Below are 20421 nucleotides of genomic sequence, written 5' to 3'. Positions count from 1 at the left end.
TGATTGCAGCGACAAAGGCACTTGTGCGACTGATCTGAAATTTGGATACATTTATCTGCAGAATTTGCAGTTTCAAAGACGCTTTGAATGAAGCTGAAGATGCGAGGGGGTTTAGTAGATGGAGCTCCACTCCGGGACAGAATTTGACAACAGAGAAAGAAAAGAAGTGGAAAACAGCAAAATGGCCGGGCCTTATATAATTTATATATTTTTATATATTTTATATAATTAGTAGTACACAAATCTCCATAAAGTACAGGTCAGTTTCAGGATTGTTAACAGGTTCTAAAATTGCTTACTGCATGTTTAATGGTCACTTGTGTGATTGTCTTTGAATTGGGTTCTCATATTTACCCACTGAGTTCTTGATGGAGGCTTCAAGGCTCCAGTTTACTAAAGCCTTTAATGTTTGAAAAAGCTTTCAGGATAGCATGTGCAAAACCAATATCATAACCTTTGACTGGTCAAGAAGATTGTCTTTGACATATTACAAGTTTTAATACTGATCTTGAACACTAAAAATGTTTTGTTAACTACTAACATTTTTTGTAAATCTGGGTCTCAGTATCTTGTTTACTTTGTATAGTGCCAGGCATTTGAGGACCCATGTGTGCCACACTGAGTTGGCCTGTAATGAGTCCAGGCTGTGTTCAGATCAACCTCTCTTTTGTTAGTGTCTTGGATGACTGCTCTACCTACTGCTTTGACCCTCTGGTGTTGTTTCCACTCTCTTCCTGAGCTCTGCTCATGTTTTCACACGTGTCCATTCAACTTGCTGGCTATGATGCCTTACAGGAGTTTCCATGTTGTAGAGGTTATTAGTCAGTAGTTTGATAGTTGTGTTCCCTTGTGGGGGTCTTCTGATGATTAGTGTTGTCCTGCTTTGTGTTTGCCAGTCAAGGTGGCAGTCTGCTGTTGGTAGCTGATTAATCTGTGTTGCTTGGCGTTGATTCAGTCCTGTTAGTTTCTTTAACCAGGAGGAGTGGATCATGCCAGGACCTGGTGCTGTCCAGCTCTTCATGTTTGTGACCTGAGCTTTATGTTTATGCTAGGTAATGAATCCGTCTCCCATATGCTCTTCCAGTACTGTTCAGGTTCAGCTTTTGATGGGTCCACTGTTGGTGTGTTATTGCTCTGCATCTGGCGGTGTACACTTTGGATAGCTCTGTGGTGCTGATAGCAGTGTATACAAGGCTTCAGTTGTGGACTTGCCACTGTTTTTCTTTAGCCAGGACCTGCCTTTGATCATTACACCACTGAGTAGTGAAGCCAGTTTGTATATTGGACAGCAGCTCTCCTGGCGGCCTTGAGGTATGAAAGCTCTCCAGTGAAGTGATGAAATTTTCAACACAATCAATCATCATGACACCAAGAAGGGGGAATATACGGCCCAGGTAGCAAACAATCAGAATTATCTTTTAATTGCTGTTTGTTGCTAAAATCCTGTGTCTCTGCACGCAGCATTGCGATGTCATTGGTTGCACATATACTGTGTTAGATGATTTGTGACAGTATTAGAGCTGAAATGATCAGTCAGTCAACAGAAAATGAATGAATTATAATTTGGATAATAATTGCTTTTTTGTTTTAATAGCTTATTGAGTAAATATACCAAAAAGTTGCTAGTTATTGCTTCACAAATGGCAAGGTTTGCTTGCTCTTCTCCATTTCATATTATTCTAAAATGAATATTTTGGGGTTTTTAGCAACATCATGCTTTGGATGTTTTACTCACTAAATATGCACGTACACACACAGAGTGGTGTCTTAGAAAGATATATTCTGCTCTTTTACTTTCACACTCAAGCTAAATGTAGCTCATGAGGGAGTTTGATAAAAGTTTCTTGTGTTTCATCTGCAGTGGAGAGGCGGGCAGTTGGATGAAGAGAGCCTACCTGAGCTTTTTGTACATGAATCACTTTGATCTCACCTTTGGAGAGACAGATAGGCCGCCTGAAATAAAGGGAACACCAGACGGTCTCACTGACTGTTCTTTTATATGGCTGTCTGTGTCTTAGTCAAGCAGTAACACTGACAATCTGACTGGCATCTGTTATTTTGGAACATAACATAATTTATTCTAACAAAAAAAAAAACAAAAAAAAGATGTCATGCATACCTTTGACTGGGGTGATTTATCCAAGTGTGTCTTTTCTGCTGTGTCCCTCCAGGCCAAAAGATGCTGTTCGGGCGCTGAAGAAGAGACTTAGTGGCAACAAGAACTACAGAGAGGTGATGTTGGCACTAACGGTAAGAAGTTTTTATTTTTAGCTGTTTTTTTTTTTTCCTCACTGTAATCTATCATCAAATATACCAGTCACATATTAGTAGGGCCTGTGTCACAGAAAAGCTTACCTCAAACTTAGTCACAGGGCGCCTTGCATAGCCTGTTTTTTTTTTCTTTTTCAAAAATCCAACTTCAGACAACCAACAATGGCACATATTTATGAGGCGTGTGGGCAGTGTGAAGGCCACCTTAGAGAGGGTTGTGCCCTGCTTACAACTTGATCTTTCCAGATGTTTAGATGTTGTTCGCTTCATTCCACCCTGTTTCTTCCCTAGGGCAGTATCAGGGCTGTTTTTGTCTGTCTTGTACTGCTCATCCTTTGTTTTGTTTACAGAAGCCATACTCTTTTGTGTTTGCGTTTCCGTGTTCATACCTACCCATATTCTATGATAGCCTTACTAGTTAAAAAAAAAATCTCTGCCCTTTCAGAGTGCGATGAAAGCACCTTCAGAGAGATCTTTTGTGAATATCCGATAACAAAGTCTATCTCAGCAGCCCAGTCATCACACACAAAACTTTTCTCCTTCACTCTCTTCCCATTCATCTGACTTGGTGTTCCCTTTCTACCTCTCCCTCTGCAGGTATTGGAGACATGTGTGAAGAACTGTGGTCACAGGTTTCACGTCCAGGTGGCCAACAGGGATTTCATTGATGGCGTGCTGGTCAAAATTATTTCCCCCAAAACCAACCCACCAACCATTGTACAAGACAAAGTGCTGGCCCTCATACAGGTACCAGTGCTCTCTGTGTTAGTGCAGTCCTTAGTCATATTTCAGTTTATCTGTCAGTTTTCCTTACTGTGCTGATGTAAGACTTGCAATTGAGTATAAAACAATTCTTCATTCTTATCTGCAATTCCCGAGGGTTCAACTGATGAAAATGTGTAGTAACTGACACTCAATTGGACACTCATGGAATCATATGTTTGAATGACAGTTGAATGAAGTAGCATGTGACTATAATAAACAGTCATCTCTAAAAATGGCATCAAGTAGGTCAGCAGCCATCTCCTGCCCTGTGCATTGTGGGAAGCCAGGTGGGCGCCGTGTGCTCCAGGTCCCAAGTGTTGTTCTGCAGACTGCAGCCTGTGGGGCTATCAGGTTACCTGAGGGCACCTCCACCAACAGGTGGTGTTCTCTGTCTCTCTTCCCGCTGTCCTCTAATTATTTATAGGGCTTTGTTGGAGGCTTTGGAGACCCAAGAGACACTCCCCTTTTAGACGAAGCCTTTCTGTCCTGCTCGGTCTAGTTACGCTGTATGAGAGTGGTTATGTAGAAGAATAAAGGGCTACTTAACCTTTTTTTCTTCTTCTTTGATAGGGGTTAGAGCTTAACATGGGCTCCAATTTTCAAGCTCAACCTAACTTTTGCCTGAAAAAAGTTCTGTCTGAGCCCAACCAAAACCTGCAAGACAACAACTTTGTCTTAGCTTGGCTATGGCCGGACTGTGTAATAGACATTAATTGTTTTGCCCTTCAAATAATACTTCATGATACTCTAGGCTCTTATATGGTTTGACAAATGAAAAGAGAGGAGTCTCATTTCCACAGAGACTGAAGCAGTTAAGTCTCAAATTAAGCCCGAGCTGCACTGAACCTGTCAGGTTTAGGCATAAATTTCAAGGTCCAATAAAGATTGTTGCTGTTGAATTCAAGGCAAGAAAAAAAGCTCTTTGTGATGATATTATGATATAAAACAATATTTAAGTTCTTTATCCAGTGGCGCTCTGGTAGCTCACGTGGCTAAGTCCTTACCACAGCAGCCTGGGTTTGGTTACAATCCGAGCTCTTTGCTGCATGTCATCCCCCTCTCTCCCCTGTCCGTCCAATCTCTCTACCATCTAGCAAATAAAGCAGAAATGCCAAAAAATTTTTAGTCATTGATTTTTATTGGATTTCCTGTTTCAGTGATTTTGAGCATTTAACCCTTTTGCCGACTTATGGGTTCAATGTTTATGTTACATTACATTGTTTTGTGTGTGTGTGTGTGTGTTTTTGTTTGTTGCGGCAGGCCTGGGCGGATGCCTTCAGGAGTAGCCCTGACCTGACTGGAGTTGTCCATATTTATGAGGAACTGAAGAGGAAAGGCATTGAGTTCCCAATGGCAGACCTGGATGCGCTGTCTCCTATCCACACACCACAGAGGGTGAGGAGAAATATACACATAAGACACACACAAGCAAACACACAGAAACAGAAACAGCCTGTAAAGGTTTTTTTTTTTTTTTTAAACCTTCCCAGGGTGTACCAGAGGTGGACCCAGCCATGCTGAAATACAAAGCCCCTGCTTCCCCTGCTGGTGGACTCCCTAAACCTGCAGCCAGCACGGCACCTGTCACTGCCACACAGATCCCCCACATCCCTAGTGTTCCTGGCCCCATCACAGCAACCCCTGAACAGGTGCGAGACATGAGCAGTGGCGTACGACCTCTGATATTACCTTCTTACAGGACAAACAAGTAATGTAATGTTCAAAATTTTCAGTCACAGTGAGAGTTGGTCAAAAAAAGCAGATTTATCCAGAGTTCAGTTGTAAACTAATGAAATCCACCAGCTAAAGCAGATTACAAGATTTTAGCTGGATGTCGCGTGTACTCAATCCACTGTCTTGAAACGCATCTGCTGCACCACTGATGCTGAATAAGCCCCAGATACATGTGCATGACTGCTGAACCTGTGTGTCTCTAGATTGCCCGACTGCGTAGCGAGCTGGACATTGTGAGAGGAAACACCAAAGTCATGTCAGAGATGCTAACAGAGATGGTCCCCGGCCAGGAAGACGCCTCTGACCTAGAACTGCTTCAGGTTAGATGCACATCTGCACTTATACATCATGAGGTCCATGCTCACCAAGCACATGCAGTTTGACACTTTGTTGTGTTCTGCCTAACATGACTTGCATGCAGTGGAAATACATCTGACTTGACACTCTGACATAATTTCATTTATGTCTAATGTTTTTGAATATATGAAATGAATTACATCCAAATCAGAAGTGGAAAGAGTTGTTATAGGTTTGATATCAATACAGTTTGGATCATACAGAATAGATCAGTTTAGTCTCTTGATTACATAGAATGGATAGGGTGAGAGATCATCAAACTTAATTTAGTACTCCTAGTCTAAAAATCTCAGTGAATACAGGCTCAAATGCCTTACGACTTTGCTTCAGCTCCATTCTTTCATGCCAGAAATACCTATTGTGATTCAGTCACACACTGGAATGGTGATATTTTACTCAATAAGTAGTTGTTAATGTCAGCCTCAATAGCATTTAGTGAATACATATTTTAAAAAATGTCTTTGATCAGTTCCCTGATGCTGTAGAAGGCGTTCATACAGAGTGGCATCTCTGCGACCACAAGGGGGAGTAGTGTCTCTAATTATCGGATGAAATGCCCAGCTCACTCACAGCCTATCAACAGCCAGCTGGTTGTGGTAATTTCCTAGATTTGGATAATAAACAGTGCTCCGAATTTCACGCGCAGTTTAAGCTTCTCTGGCCAAATCCACCATGTCATCTGTAGGGTTTCAGCCTTGTGCTAGCTCACCGTGCATGCCGGCCATAGTGGCATGGCTTGTGTAAAATCTGTTTTTTTTTTTTTTTTTCATGAACTACATAAAAAGCTTTAATAGAATTTGGCACAGGATTGAGCCATTTGCAGATTGATATAATATAATGTCTGCTATGACATTGCTTATATGTGTGTGTGTGTGTGTGTGTGTGTGTGTGTGTGTGTGTGTGTGTCTAGGAGCTGAACAGGACATGCAGGGCCATGCAGCAGAGAGTAGTTGAACTGATTTCTCGCGTCTCCAACGAGGAGGTGACTGAGGAGCTGCTACATGTCAATGATGACCTCAACAACATTTTCCTTCGTTACGAGAGGTATGATAGCACCTTTCTCAACAAGGGCTGCCAAGGCACAGCAGTTTTCCTTGAAATGCTCTTGAATGTCAAAAAAAAAAACACGTCATGCTGAAGAGCTTATATCATTTGCATTCTGTTAAGTGACCTTGTCTTCCTTTTTCATGTTAATATAGTTTTGGCCATGTCCAACAGCTGAACTTGACTTCTTTGTTGGCCCCAAAGTAAGATCAACACTGATATGTTCAATCCATAATTAATTTGGCGTGCCCTCGAATTTTATTGTCTCCCCAAAGTAAGTGGGTGCTGGAGTATTTCGATTTTTTTTTTCTTTTATATAAGATTTTTCCTGAAATCCGGTAGCTGATTTAGAAGCACAAATCAAATTTCCTGAGGAAACATGCCCGCTCTTTGAAACAGTTGTGGCACATACAGCAGATTTTCAGCAAGCTTAACTATCACAATGTTAGAGATCTCATGCTGTTGAAGCGCTTTGTAGGAATTCCTTTTTAAACATTTTGTAGCCTCAAACTGTTAAATAACCTCTTTCATGAGGTTTTTGTAGATAAAAGATGTGTAAATGTTTGATCCGAGCAAAGCATGTGTTAAAATCACTCAAAGAACTCTATGCTGTTCACAGATACGAGAGGTACAGGTCGGGTAGAGCCACACAGAACAATGGGGTGAGTACATCAATGGGAACTTTGCTTGCACACTGCACAAATCAATCACCCACTTCTTTTCTCCTTGCTTTCACTCTGTTTTCAAAAAAATATAATCTTTCCTTGCATTTTAAGACTATATTTGCATGGCCTCTGGCAATTCCATTAACTTTAAGCATTGAGTGATGTTTTAAATAGAAAATCAGTCGGCACAGCAGCATTCAGATGCTTATTTTAGTGAATCGATAATGAAATCCTCCACTGATAGGTGGTCGAATGTGATTTCATAACTATTAGTGAATAAATTCCTCTCCAACAGCAGCACATAATGTAAATAGCTCCCATTTTCAGCTCCATTTCAACTAAATAGAGTATCAGTGCAGACCAATCCCCAGTCGGCTGTTTAGAGTGAATACTTGCCAATGATAGTCGCCAGTGCGTGGGGTATTCCTAACATCCCCACATAGCTGTTTGTATTTGCATTCTGTTGATATTTCTGTTTGCTTTGTCTGTTTGTGTCATGGCTAGCTGATGGAGGCAAGTATGACAGCCGTGCCGCACTCTATCCAAGCCAGAGCTGGTGATTAATGTTGACATATCTGTTATATGGAGCTAATATTTAGGCCCATATGACATGTGTCAACATAGTAACCATCGTCAAGTGAAAGTAGAGATGCCCCTTCTTCTCCTCTTTCTTGCTTCCTGTCTCTGACACTTGTATCCACTCCATTTCCTTACTGCTAAGTACACATCTGACACCTGTTCTTGTTCCTTTTCAACCCTCAGTATTAGTCCTGTGTGTAACCCCCAAAACCCCAAGTGCTGACCTGCAGTTTTGTCTCTCAGCGTGAAAGTACTCAATCCTGTAGAATCTGTAGCCCATAGAATTTCAGCAGCTGCAAAATGTCCCTCTGTATATGAAGAATGAATACCATGTAATGTGTTTCTCAACAAAGGTACAGGCTTCACTCATCTCCATTTGTTTGGGTTGAAACCAGTCAGGTTAAACATCTGATGTAACAAAAGTTAGTCAAACTAGAAATTCAGCAACGTTGTATATTGAAGTTACTTTGCACTGCACTTAATGCTTATATCCATTCACTGTTGTTAACAGTCATCTCTCTCTTCCTTTCTGACACCTACCAGATGTTGAATGAAGCCACAGAGGACAACCTGATAGACCTGGGCCCAGGCTCCCCCGCCGTGGTCACTCCCAGGATCACCTCCAGCCCACCGCCACAAACCACTGCTGGGGCCACTGCCTCCCCGGCCCGCAACCCCACCACAGCGTCGCTATCCACAGCACTGGCTGGTCTAGGTAAGGACAAAATAGGAATGTTATGATATGAAGTCTGCATTTTAGTATGTAAAGAGAAGGTTTTTGCAGTATGCTGTATGTAGTGCTCTGCAACACGGCCCGAGCCGGGTTGTATGGCTTTTTTCTTTGCCTGTGACATCAGGCCTAGTCGGGCATGGGCCATATTCATTTATCTATTTGACACATTAATGCCCCCGTATGCTATGATATAAAGGCTTAATATATAAATTCCTTGATCTAATCACTGGTCTGTCTCTTGGCGTGTTTGTGTCTCTGTCTGTTTACCTGCATGTGATGTGACATGTTAGCATGTGTGCTTGCAGTTATACTCTTACTAAAAATTTAATTTGGATTCTGTTCGGGCACAGACCTCAAATTTCGTGGGACCTGTCAAGCCGGGCTGGGTAGGGCCTTAAAATAGACAGACTGATGATGACCTATAACTGTATGTATAAATGTAGGATTGGATAGTATGGGCAAAATCAAATATCACAATCACAATCACAGTCCCAACTTTGACTGCAGGGAAGACTATTCATGCTTTCATAGATAGTAACACACAAAACGTTTTGATAATTAATTGTTAATAGTGTGGACAGGATGACCAAGCAAGTAGAGGCAGATAATTGAACAGATAGATCAGTCTAAAAACTTCAGACAGTTGCATCTCTTTACTGTAATGCAGCCTTTACAACCAGGAAAAGACAACGCCGATGTAGTATGATGATATATAAAATCCCAGATGATATCAAGTCTCATATCCCAGTATCGGTATAATATCAGTATATTCCTACTGAATCATTTTACATTGATTAAACCTTTTTAAAGAGATATAAATGCTTATAAATGTGTAGGCTAAGACTGGACTACAGGAGATTTAAGAGTGAAAGTTTGTTACACATCTGCGTCTTAGAATACATCCTCTGATGGCAAAAAGGCATTAAACTACTCAGATGCATATGCTTGATATTAATAGCTTTTTATGCATGACTTAATTATGTAACAACCTATTAAGTGCTTGGTCTAAAGCCGGGCTTCACATAGCTATACTGATGCTGGAAATTTGCTTCGGCTACAAGCATATGCATAATGTGTTGGACACTGCTCCGGCAGCTGTCAGTATCTTTTGTATTTGTCCCTTTTCAGCTAAATAAAAAAAAGCAAAGCAAAAAAAGGATCTGGGAATATATGAGAGTTATAGATTCAGCATCTAAATTATGTCTACTTAGTCCTCAGTGGGATTGTAAAATGTACTGCACTCCACACACCTCTTGCTTCCAGCTCCTACCTATTATACAAACACACACCGACACACAGACTCTTACCTGAGCAGTAACTCCCGCCAGTCTCTGCAGACCTGGCATTGGAGAGGCAGCAGAGTGTAAAAAAGGCTCATAATCTGGCTACTAATGGGAAATAAGCCCAACTCCATAACTCACAGTTAAAGAGTCTCCCCTACCACTGTTAGCTCCCCTGTTGGCCTCTACGAAGTCTTTGCACTCCTTAGTTCTCTGGCTAAGGCTTAGATATATGGCTGCTCTTATGGTGGAGCAGACAGAGTTGCATAGTACTGTATGGGAGCTCTGCATCTCTCATGATGATGATCTATAAATATTAGGACTCTAATTGATGACTACAGAACTTAAATTTAGTACCAGTCCTCCTTTCTCCTGTCTCTAATTTTGTCATTTTCTTTTTTTGTCTCCATGTCTTGATCTCATTTTTTGTTCTACCACACTCTTACCCTCTCTCTCTATCCCCTGTTTCCTCTCTGTCCCTCTCCAGATGTGGGTTCAGAAAGTGTGAGAGGCACCCTATCCTCTCTTTCAGGCCAAAACCAGGATGACTTTGACATGTTTGCTCAGACCAGGACCAGCTCTCTGGCTGACCAACGCAAAAAGTAGGTCCAGATTACCCACTCCCCACCGCATTGATTCTCAAGCATCCTGCAATTTCTTCATGCCTTTAGACAGGTCATAATTTATCCTGTTGTTTAACTAGTGACTTAAATCCACAAGTGCTATAGAATATAGGTGGGATACAACTGATTCCATTTAAATGAAAATCCCTGGGAAAAGGAAAAACTCAATAATTACTTGTTAGGTTGCTGTTTGAATACAGTTTGAGTATTTGAATAATTTGTCAGGGAGGGGTCACTGTAAAATGGTGTCAAGTTTTGCTTAGTTTTTAAATTTTAAAAATTAATCCCGGGGGCAAATCTAAATAGGTTCAAAATAAATCATATTTGTATGTTTGATTGCTTCTTACTTAGGAAAGAGTACCAGTGCCACAGCACCTCTATGCTTTGTGAGATTTGTGTGTTTATTTGGAATGTACTGCACTATAACTCGATTTGCTTTTATAAGCCGATTAATTGAGAGTGAATATCTGAATATTTGGTAATAAACCTCAGTATTAAAAAAAAAGTATTTGGGACAGCCCTGAAAAACACCCTGGGATACTCTTTATGCTAATTTATTTGATCAGTCTGTGATGTTCACTGTCTCCAGAAGTTACTTTGTGATGAAGTATTCTAATTTACTTTTTTGGTGCCTCCAAATTCCCACAACCTGCTTCACCTACCTCAGTTGGTGATATCCTACATTTTCCAGTGTTGACAACACCCTGAGAACGATCGTCAACTTACTATTAGCTATGAGCACATGTGTTTTACCAGCAGAGAAAAAGCCAGTTCTGCTCCTTATTCAAAATGCAACATGTCTTGCGGCTGCATTGCATTATGGACAAGTGAGGCTGCTCTCTGTGGAGAGATTGGTGTCTTTGTCGATTTTATGGATTTCTCACATATGATTAAACATTGATGCAAAATTGCGCCTCTTGAAGGAAGAACTTGCTTTTTGATTATGAGACACTGACAGCAAAAATTGATATTTTAGTATAGTTTAATGTTTTTTTTGCATTCATGGTCCACTGTCGCTGCCCTGAAAATATCTTGATGTCATGTCACGTCCTTAACATTTTGACACACAAACTGGACACAGTAATGCCTTACTCATTTGTTTTTATTCATCTTAATTTATTTAGATATTGAACTCCCATTGTAGATTAGAAGTTATATCTTAACTATGTTGTGTTTGTGTGTGTGCACAGTGTAAAGTATGAGGACCCTCAGGCTCTGGGCGGCCTGGCCTCGGCTCTGGATGTCAGACAACAGAACACAGGAGGGGTGAGTACACCAAAGCATGCCAAGGGATGTAGTTTTATAGGCCTGTGTCCTTCCTTTCACCCAGACATGGAGTGTGGGTGCTGTGTTATTTACATGGCTGACAAGGCCTTCCTGTGCCAGTCTGTGCTAAGGTCTTGGTCACTCCCTGCATGTGACAGACTGCACTGTGATCTGTTGAGATCTGTCCTGTGTGCAGTGAAGCTTGAGCTGTGGCTAAACGTTATATGATTGTGGAGTGACTATTCCTATCTCTGAATGACTAAACTAATTAGATCACATTGTGGCAGCTGCACATACATATAAGCATGGCTATAATATGAAGCTCATATACTCTAAATAAATAATCTGTGCCAAACCTGCTGATTCTAAATCCAAAATACTGTCACTTCTTTGCATTCGTGTGCAGATAGACAGATGCTAGTTCTATCCAGCCGTTCGAAGACATGCATTCAGCTTCTCATTTTGCATGCTGGATGTCAGGTCCTTTTTTAATTCAGTTTCTGTTGATTTAAACTCAAACACCAGTCAGTCAGTTTGTACAGAGAATTAAACAAAGAGAGACACATGCTAGTTTCGAGATTTGTCGTTCTCAGGCATTTCTGTCTGGCTCAGCACACACTCCAGTACATTTGCATGGTTATCACAAGGTACACAGACAGTTCTGAAATCTGAACCACCCCCACCACACACAAACACACACACACACATTGATTGCACACATCGTCCCTTGTGGTAGTTACCTCAGATGTCCCTGTGCCTTTGGTACTTATTACCTGAGGGTGTTCACAGTCTTTTTCCCCCTTTTCTTTTCCTCATTCTTACATTTTTATGGAATGTACCCCTCACCTCCCCCCTCCCCTTTTAAGTGACAATCTTCTCTTGCATATTTGATTTCTCCTCTGTCTCTCTCTCTCTCTGCACTGTGTGCTATGGTGTGGTGGTGGCCTGCTACCTTTCTTCTCTTGTGTAAGGTGTTGTTCTGTTGTTGATTCAGCTGAGGGTAAAAGGGGATGATAACCCAGCAGATCAGGAGCTGCCCATAGACAGCTGGCTTATTACCCAAGGAATGGTGAGGACTCCATCCTCAGTGTGTCCTCCTACTCCCCCTCACCCTCCCTCCCTTCGTGTCTACCATCACCCCTGCTTTCACCCCCCTCTGCCATCATCCATAATCCTCATCGACTGTCCCCTCATCCTGCCCTTCTCTCCTAGAAAGCTCAAATCAACTTAGCACCAACAGTAGAATGGACAGTTATTTGGAGAAGAAAGCATAGGCAACCCATTATCATATCATCTTCAGCTCTCCTGCCCTTATGCCAGCAAGCCAGTGGTGTGACTGGGCTGACATGCTTTAAGATATCGGCAACCATGCCAGACATGGGTGCTTTACACTGTACCCTCTACTGTTGGGTTTCTCTTCCATTTCTCCATCCATCTACCCCCTCCCTTCTCCATCCTCCCCTCCATGGATGGATTGACCAGAATGTCTGGTCCCCAGGAGCAAGTGTGGGTTTCCATATCTGCTAGACACAACTCTTAACAGTCTCACATGAAAGCAGCAGAGGGGTGCAGATACTTCTGCTACACAGTAAGGTCCAAACCAATAAGCATGAGGAGTGTTCATAACAACAGTGCAACAGCTGAAGTACTTGATTACATGTCATCCAAAAGACATTTTCTAAGAATGGATGCTAGTGTGAGATCTCTGTGTAGTGGTAAGTATTTGGCATTTGTCGCCTTGTCATCTCCAAGCTAACGGTCTTTAGTAACATGTGGATCTTAGATAATGTACTAGATATATTTAATGACTAGTGCAGATACCCCATTCTAATAAGAACTAGGGAATTAACCAACTAACAGATGAATCAACACATCTGACAATTTTTAACTGTGTGACAGTGAAAGGAAAAACGCAGCCTGAAACACATTAAAACTGCTCAAATACAGGGATTGGTGATTTACATTGTGTTGCTGGCACAGCTTTATTGTTTAAGGGTGCACCAAATGTAACCAAATGCAAAGCACATGCACTTGACAGTGCAGTTACAATGGTGCAAGTGTGGCCTCCCTCTTTCGTGCTAGATTTATCCCTATATAATTGTTTTTATTGCTGCAAATCGATGAGTCTGACCTTGAAACATGACAACAAACATTTTTGTTTTAGATGATTTATTTTTCCTCCCCTGTTAAACATCATTGTAGTTACATTCAATATCTCTCACTGACATACAGTTACTGGATTCACTTTCCAGTATTTAGGCACAGAATAATAATAAAAATTGGACATGAAAGACCAAAATGGCAACAGAAACACAATGTAAATCTCCCTTCCCTGTTTTTGAACAATGGTTAAATGTTGTGGGCTGGATTTGTTCCTTTTAAATTGCTATTACAACTGTAGACATTTGAACACAAGGAATTACACTTTAAATTGAAATTCTAGTAATGTTTAAGCTGTTGGTAAAGATTGGGATATATTTCTTGTACAGTCTTTCTTTACATTCTTCCCTATTCACTCAGCCTCTTGTTTTTTTCCTCTGAGTGACTTTGCTTTGAAAATTCAGTGCCTCTGACTGCCTTGGCCTATCGTTTGATAATCTCCCTCACTGCATTAACTGTAATCTCTTGAGGAAACCCCACCAGTGTTTGTACAGTGTGTCACAGAGCCTCAGGAAGAGGCTTTTGTTCTCACTATTCGACTTTGATATCAAGTCAACGTCAACTGCGGACTTTGATTCATTCCATAGGCAGTGAAAGGAGATGACTCTGACGTGAGCATGAACTCTGTGCTCTGTTCTTGAAAAGAAGAATGTGTGGAGCACACTTTACCAGTTTCTGCAAATAGGCTTTGGTATTCACTATTGGAAAAAAAAAAATTCTTGTCCATGATACAAAGTGACCTCTTTTGTAAAGAGATACAATCCTACATATCAGTGGAAATGGTCAGTATGAATACTATAGCACAATAATATTGCTTAATCATTTCATTAGTGTCATTCTGAATCCATCTCTGCTTTAAAATCATATTTGGAGATGTGGTAGGTACACATTCATCACTGCACATGTGACTGTAGTACAACACAAAGTCATATGACTAGTGAGGAGGACTAGAGAGGAATCCAGAAAGTGTGGTCATGCTGGTTTCCTTTCCCAGCAGGCCTGGGGTGCTAGCACCTTTAGTCACCGTGACCATCGGTGTCAAATGCATGCATACATAGGCACAAATGCACTCCATCCACTCTGCCATGGCCTCCATCACCACAATCACTGCATGCCATGCAGCATTGCTCATGCTCTGTGTGCCCTATATGGTGTGTGTGTGTGTGCGTGTGTGTGTGCGCGCGTGTGTGCAGTGAGTATTCTCTGTGTGTATGCTGTGTGATTGCCCTGGCTCTCACGGGTCCCTGTGCTTTTAGCTTTTTTCCTTCCAATCAATCTCTTAATCATGTTCAAGCGATTTGCTAATTAACTAATGATGTGGAATAATTAACACTGCTGTGTGACATTAGACGGCAGCTGTTAAGCCATGTCAGCACCACTGAACTAATGAGAACAATACACAACCTGGGAACGCCTGTTCTCGTAGTAGACATCAAGCTGAGCAGCAGATCCACTGAACGTGATAAAATGGTAATGGCAAAAACACAGGCTCTCATGGGGCATCGTGTGTATGTGGTTCTAGGTGTGTGCGGGCACAGCATATGTGAGCTCCTTTCTTTTGTTCTCATTTTAGCTTGATTGTTTTCTTTTATTTTTTGTCATCTTCCTCTCCGAGCCTTTGGTGATTCCTGTTCTTGTTTTTTTGTGTTGCAATTTTTGTTTTTGTTGTCGGGGTGGGGTGTCGTTCTGTTGTGTGGCTTTGGTGCTGCCCCTTGGTTTGTCCATGGCTTTGCTCCATAGATCCCCGTATCGCAGTCCTCTGTCATGGATGACATAGAGGAGTGGCTCTGTACTGACGTGGTGAGACTTCTTTACCTTGATTTATATCTTTCTCTTCTTACTCTCTCCGCTCTCCTCTTGGGTTCCTTTTTGTTTGTTTGTTTGTTTGTTTGGTTTTTTTTGATAGCACATTCCATCTATCCATCTCATGTAACTGGATAGATTCACCTTTAGTTTCCCTTATCCTCACCCCCTCTCATTCACTCTTATCTAATCGATTTCCACCAATGAGAGCCATATAACAGTTTAAGTTTGGGGTCTACGGTGTGTGTTTCCTACGCTAACATAGTGTTAATAATAGCCCTAATCTCCAATGGTTCAAAACAAGTGATATGGTCTTCTTTAATATATGCATGTAAAGGTTGATGGGCCAACGAAGGCTCCCTGTTGTGTTCACCTGTGAGAAGTGTATGGGTAGATGCATGGTCAAGGGATCCTTCATGAGTAACTCTGTATGGTTTGATGTGTTTTGGTTTGTGTGTACTTTATAGGAATTTTATTTGTATGGTGCTTTGTGTGACTCATGGATTTGTACACTGCAATTTATTACACTCTTTTGAAACACAGTGTCTGTTTGCTGGTGAGATGTTGCCAGTATGATTGTGTCATTTTCTCAATTTTCTCTTCTCCATAGAGAGGTGATGGTTCTGATGAAGGGGTGACCAGTGAAGGTATGGACTCACAATCGTCATAAGCCACTGAATATGTGTCACTAGCCCTTAAGTTTTGGAGGGATTTGTTTTCTTAACTTTGTTGATTTATACAACAGTCGCTGCCTTTACATGCACTGAAGTAATGGGGTTACTCACCACGTATAGGCACTTATCTAATTTCTCAAATGCCATGTAAACGTGAAAGCCGGTTTCCATCATTGGGGTAAGGGATTAAGAGGTATTTGGTTTGGATAGCTAGACGCCTGCTGGAGAAACTCAAGTGTAGGGCCATATAGACCCTTACTTGGATTTCTGAACAGCTTTTTACATATGTCTGCAGGAAAAGTGAGTGGGTAATGAAAATGACACCATAAAAACAATAAATATGCCATACAACCCTTGGGAGAGAAAAAACTTTCTGTTCTATATGTTTGATGAAGAATGCTTACTAATTTTATGTCAGCGTTACCTCTGATGAAAGGAAATGAAAAACACATCTGCCGCCATCCGACTAGACCCTACGCAGCCGAGGGGTGAAGCTCAGGAAATCCCCGCCCCAAGAGCGTATTCCACTGGCGGCGAGTTAGCTGTAGCACTGGTGTCAGCAGCAGTAACAGTCTGGGGAATATCAGGGTTGGAGGGACCCAATTATTTGGGAGTGTATATGGACATACTGGAGTTCTGTATAATCAGAATAAAGTAACACATGAAAATGCGTCCCTGATTTCCTCCCATTACTCAGTTACTCTCAATAATCTGGTTTCTTGTGTGTCTGTAAATTAAGTAGATGATAAACTTTGCCCTTAACATAATGTCATGTACCTAAGACAAGTTTGTTTGTCTCTTTCAGAGTTTGATAAGTTCTTGGAGGAGCGAGCAAAGGCAGCAGACTCCTTACCATCTCCCCCTGGAGGAAACCCCGCTCCCCCTGTTGGTGCCTCGAGCAGCTCCCACAAGAAGGCCGAGCGGACAGAAGACGCCCTTTTTGCCTTGTAGACTCTTCGCGCAGGGACTCTGTCTTTGTGTGGGGTTATCTAAAGGTCTCTGCCTTTCTCAGACCCACCCCTAACTTTCCTTGCAGTCTCATTTCATTGCTAGCCAGGAGAGGTGTAGCAAATGATATCACCTCCTTTCCGTCTTCTTGCCAGTGTTGCCGTAACATGCAGAGGTCCAACATGCTTGCTGCCCAGTGCTGCGTCGTGTGTCACTATATATCGACTTGTTGATCTGTTAGTGAGGGATCTGCTTGCAGCCCTGCATCTCATTTGTAACGCTCCACCAAAGGAAGGCAAACTAACATTGCTAGATGTGGTTTAAAAAGAAATACATGCTGTGGCTCTGTCAGTGCGTATTTCTGCAAAATGGGAAAGATGGATGGAAAAATTTCACTGAAGGCCCGCACATTGAGGCAGTATGAAAAGATACAACTAGGAATATATTGTGATGTTTTACTACGTTCAGCTAATTTATGCATTTATTCTGTTAATGGTTTGTATTGTACTATGTACTAGCGCTGTGGTCATTGTTCCTCCATAGATTTTTTTTTTTAAAATACAAGTTCTCCAGTTTAGATTTCTGTTAATGCCTGTAATAATGGAATACTGTATATACGGACTGGGAACAAGTTATTACTCATTTTGCCAGAAGCAGTGTGGATAGAGACTGATGTTAGCAGGCTAATTTGCTAACTTGGTAAATAATAGCTAAATCATAGCTAACCTTGATAATCTGTATGTTAGCATTTCCTTTAATCAAAGGGAATACAAAACAAACTTAGCTGTAAAGCACTTGTTAGCATTGACTCTTGTTTTTAGTGGCTTAGGGAAAGGGAAATGCTCATGTAGTCTTTGCCATCAGTCTTTTCAGTCCTATCTGAAAAGGTACAATAGGATGACTAGGGATGCACAATATTGGAGTTTTTGCCGATATCCGATATGCCAATATTGTCCAACTTTTTTGGCCAGTACTGATACCAATACCGATACATGCACATATTTTTTTCCACCTAATTGCAGAGGACATCAGTGGATTTAACATTTTATTATGCCTGCTCTTATTGTGAAGGCCCACTGGCAGATGCAGACATAAAATACGATGATTTTCAAAATGTACACATTCCACAGAGCAAAATAAGAATACTACTTCAACTTATATTATGTAAAACATGCCATATTTATTTTTTATATAACATCTTCTTTCAAACAAAACTGTAAGATTCATCCTACTGAAACAATCTTGGGTGATGCTCTGCCTGAGAAAATCCTGACAACAGCCACATCAAGGGCAGATTTGACATATTTCACATATCGGCATGTCGCATAGGCAGCAATCTTCATTCAGGCCAATACTGATAGTTCATTTCCAAAGCTGATATCGGCCAATACCGATGTCATGCCGATATTACCGTGCATCCCTGAAAATGACTAAAGAATTAGACAACAGAAAATTTTACCAACAAACAGGCTTTGAGCCATTCCAAAGAATCTTGAGGCTTTAATGTCCAATAAATGCTTAAAATTCACATCTTAAACAATAACCATGTTCAGAAATTAGAGGCTATTGTGAACATTTTCCTTCCCCTGATATGTTCATGCCTGTGCACTTTGAAGCAAAAACAGAAAGAAAAAAAAACAAATCTGTATATTATTCTTTATGTTTACAAGATGGTTACTATTTTTATATGGGATGGGAAATAGTCTGAAGTTGACTTCAATTTGCACATAGCTTTTCTAACTTAAATTCCAGCTCTTGTCCACGTTGCAAAACACACACTTACAACCTTTTAAAGAAAAATCAAAATTACATGAACACGCAAGACAAAATATGGCACTGAAATTATCAGCATGGCATAGCGCTGGGAACATAATTGACTAAAAGAAGGAGAAAAAAGTGTAGCATACAAAAATGCTCTATTGTAAAGGAAGTATTCATATGTAGATCTTGACATACTATATATGTACTGTATATACCTCAAAATACAGGAATATTAGTTTCTGTATCTGGTTTAAAAACAATGTATTGGCTCATAGTAATATCCAGAAGACAGTGACTCATGTATTATTTGATCCATTGATTGTATTTTTGTAGTTCATGGCAAAAAAGAAAAAAAAATCACCTGTGTTTGTACAGTAATTGTTCATCTTTATGTGGTTACTGCAGCTTGCACTGAGGTGCATGACCAAACAAACGCATTTATGCTTTGTTCAGCATTAAATATGAAACTTGGTTTGTGCAGTCAAAGACGTATTTTCATTCCTGGCATATTATTATCTATCTGCCCTTGCTGGAGCTGCTGGGTACCACTTCTGTGACTGACTGATTTCAGCAAAGTAGCTCTAAGTGGAGTTTGTCTTTGGTGTGCTGCTGACAAGTATGTAAGATCACACTTGCAGGCAAACGCAGTTCTGCCTTCGTTGAAGCTCTTTTGCTGACACACTGGTTTGTTCTAACTTTGCTCTGCACTTCAAAGAGTTTTTCTTTTTTTTTTTCTCCAGTCAGTCCCTTAAAGACCAAAAGCCTTGTCAATTTAGAACCAGCCTATTTGACTTTCGTCCCAAGTTTATTCAAGCTGAACCATGTATGGGAGCTTCTTGTTGAGTTATCAGTCAACAGTATAGACTTTCCACCAGAGGGAAATGCTCATGATTTGTTATACTTGTTAACATAACTGCAACATTGACTTTGGAAATTATTTGTGTAAGTTGTCTTATTATGATTAAATATTTAAATGCATTTTATTAGAACAAAGTAAACAATTATTAATATCAGCTTTAACTTTGCTTTATGGCTAGAGTTTTAAAGGTTTTAGTCTGTGCCTCTAATGAGGTAACCTGATAACTGAAATAATAGCATCAAATTTACAATCAAGCATTGTGTTCACTTTAAAAAGCTCTTACCATGCAGACTGAACAATGATTATTATTTAAAATGTAACAGGATCCTTTTAAAGGGAGATACATTTTATGTTTGTGTGCTGCATATTTCTGAATTTGTAACAGATTGTACTGTTTTAACTGCTTTTTTGAAGCTTAAGCCCAGATTGCAACATGTATTCCTCGAAACTCTGGCTATCTCAGAATGGTGACTGAATGTCTTGATATCGATGAGGCAGAATGTTTTGCTAAAACATCGCGGACATGGAAGAGGGGCTTGTTTTCTGTCAGTGCGTGTCCCATGTCTGTTCGGCTGTGCTACCTGCTGCCATTACCTATGGTTCAGATCTCTGTTTGACCTAATGCACGTATTTAAACTGCCCAATAAAACACTAGCAGTGTGTGACCTCTACCTCACAATCGTTTGTGGTTATTTCACAGACAAATGTTGTGTGAAACTCCTGCTTTCCCACAGACATGCTGATGCAACCCTCAGTGGATCTTACACTGTAGTGGCTACTCATTTGTCACATGTGCTTCTCACCCCCTCCCACATGGGGCTTCCTGTAAATGTCCAGTCTGCTCCTAGTAACTGTCAATATCATATGCAGGATGTAAACAACGGCAGTGCACAGACAGT

The 20421-nt window shown here is 40.9% G+C and overlaps 1 protein-coding gene across 4 annotated transcripts in view; it reads left to right on the top strand.

The window, feature by feature from the left end:
• The window catches only part of tom1l2a (target of myb1 like 2 membrane trafficking protein a), a 28807-nt gene extending 8614 nt beyond the window's left edge, over positions 1-20193 (top strand). Inside the window, exons 3-17 of one of the 4 annotated variants that reach the window (XM_030057509.1) lie at positions 2172-2250; positions 2869-3018; positions 4297-4431; positions 4527-4685; positions 4974-5090; positions 6038-6171; positions 6791-6833; positions 7341-7349; positions 7959-8130; positions 9916-10030; positions 11242-11317; positions 12312-12386; positions 15218-15277; positions 15891-15927; positions 16760-20193. In XM_030057509.1, the coding sequence (XP_029913369.1) occupies positions 2172-2250; positions 2869-3018; positions 4297-4431; positions 4527-4685; positions 4974-5090; positions 6038-6171; positions 6791-6833; positions 7341-7349; positions 7959-8130; positions 9916-10030; positions 11242-11317; positions 12312-12386; positions 15218-15277; positions 15891-15927; positions 16760-16905 (1507 nt within the window). In that variant the 3' untranslated portion in view covers positions 16906-20193. The remainder of the gene's footprint in view (positions 1-2171; positions 2251-2868; positions 3019-4296; positions 4432-4526; positions 4686-4973; positions 5091-6037; positions 6172-6790; positions 6834-7340; positions 7350-7958; positions 8131-9915; positions 10031-11241; positions 11318-12311; positions 12387-15217; positions 15278-15890; positions 15928-16759) is intronic. The other 3 variants (XM_030057510.1, XM_030057511.1, XM_030057512.1) reach the window with 3 other exon arrangements.
• The last annotated feature ends 228 nt before the right edge of the window (positions 20194-20421 follow it).

The sequence above is a fragment of the Myripristis murdjan genome, chromosome 8 (genome assembly GCF_902150065.1).
Source record: "Myripristis murdjan chromosome 8, fMyrMur1.1, whole genome shotgun sequence".
Classification (NCBI taxonomy): domain Eukaryota; kingdom Metazoa; phylum Chordata; class Actinopteri; order Holocentriformes; family Holocentridae; genus Myripristis; species Myripristis murdjan.
This window is presented reverse-complemented; position numbering and strand designations above follow the sequence as displayed.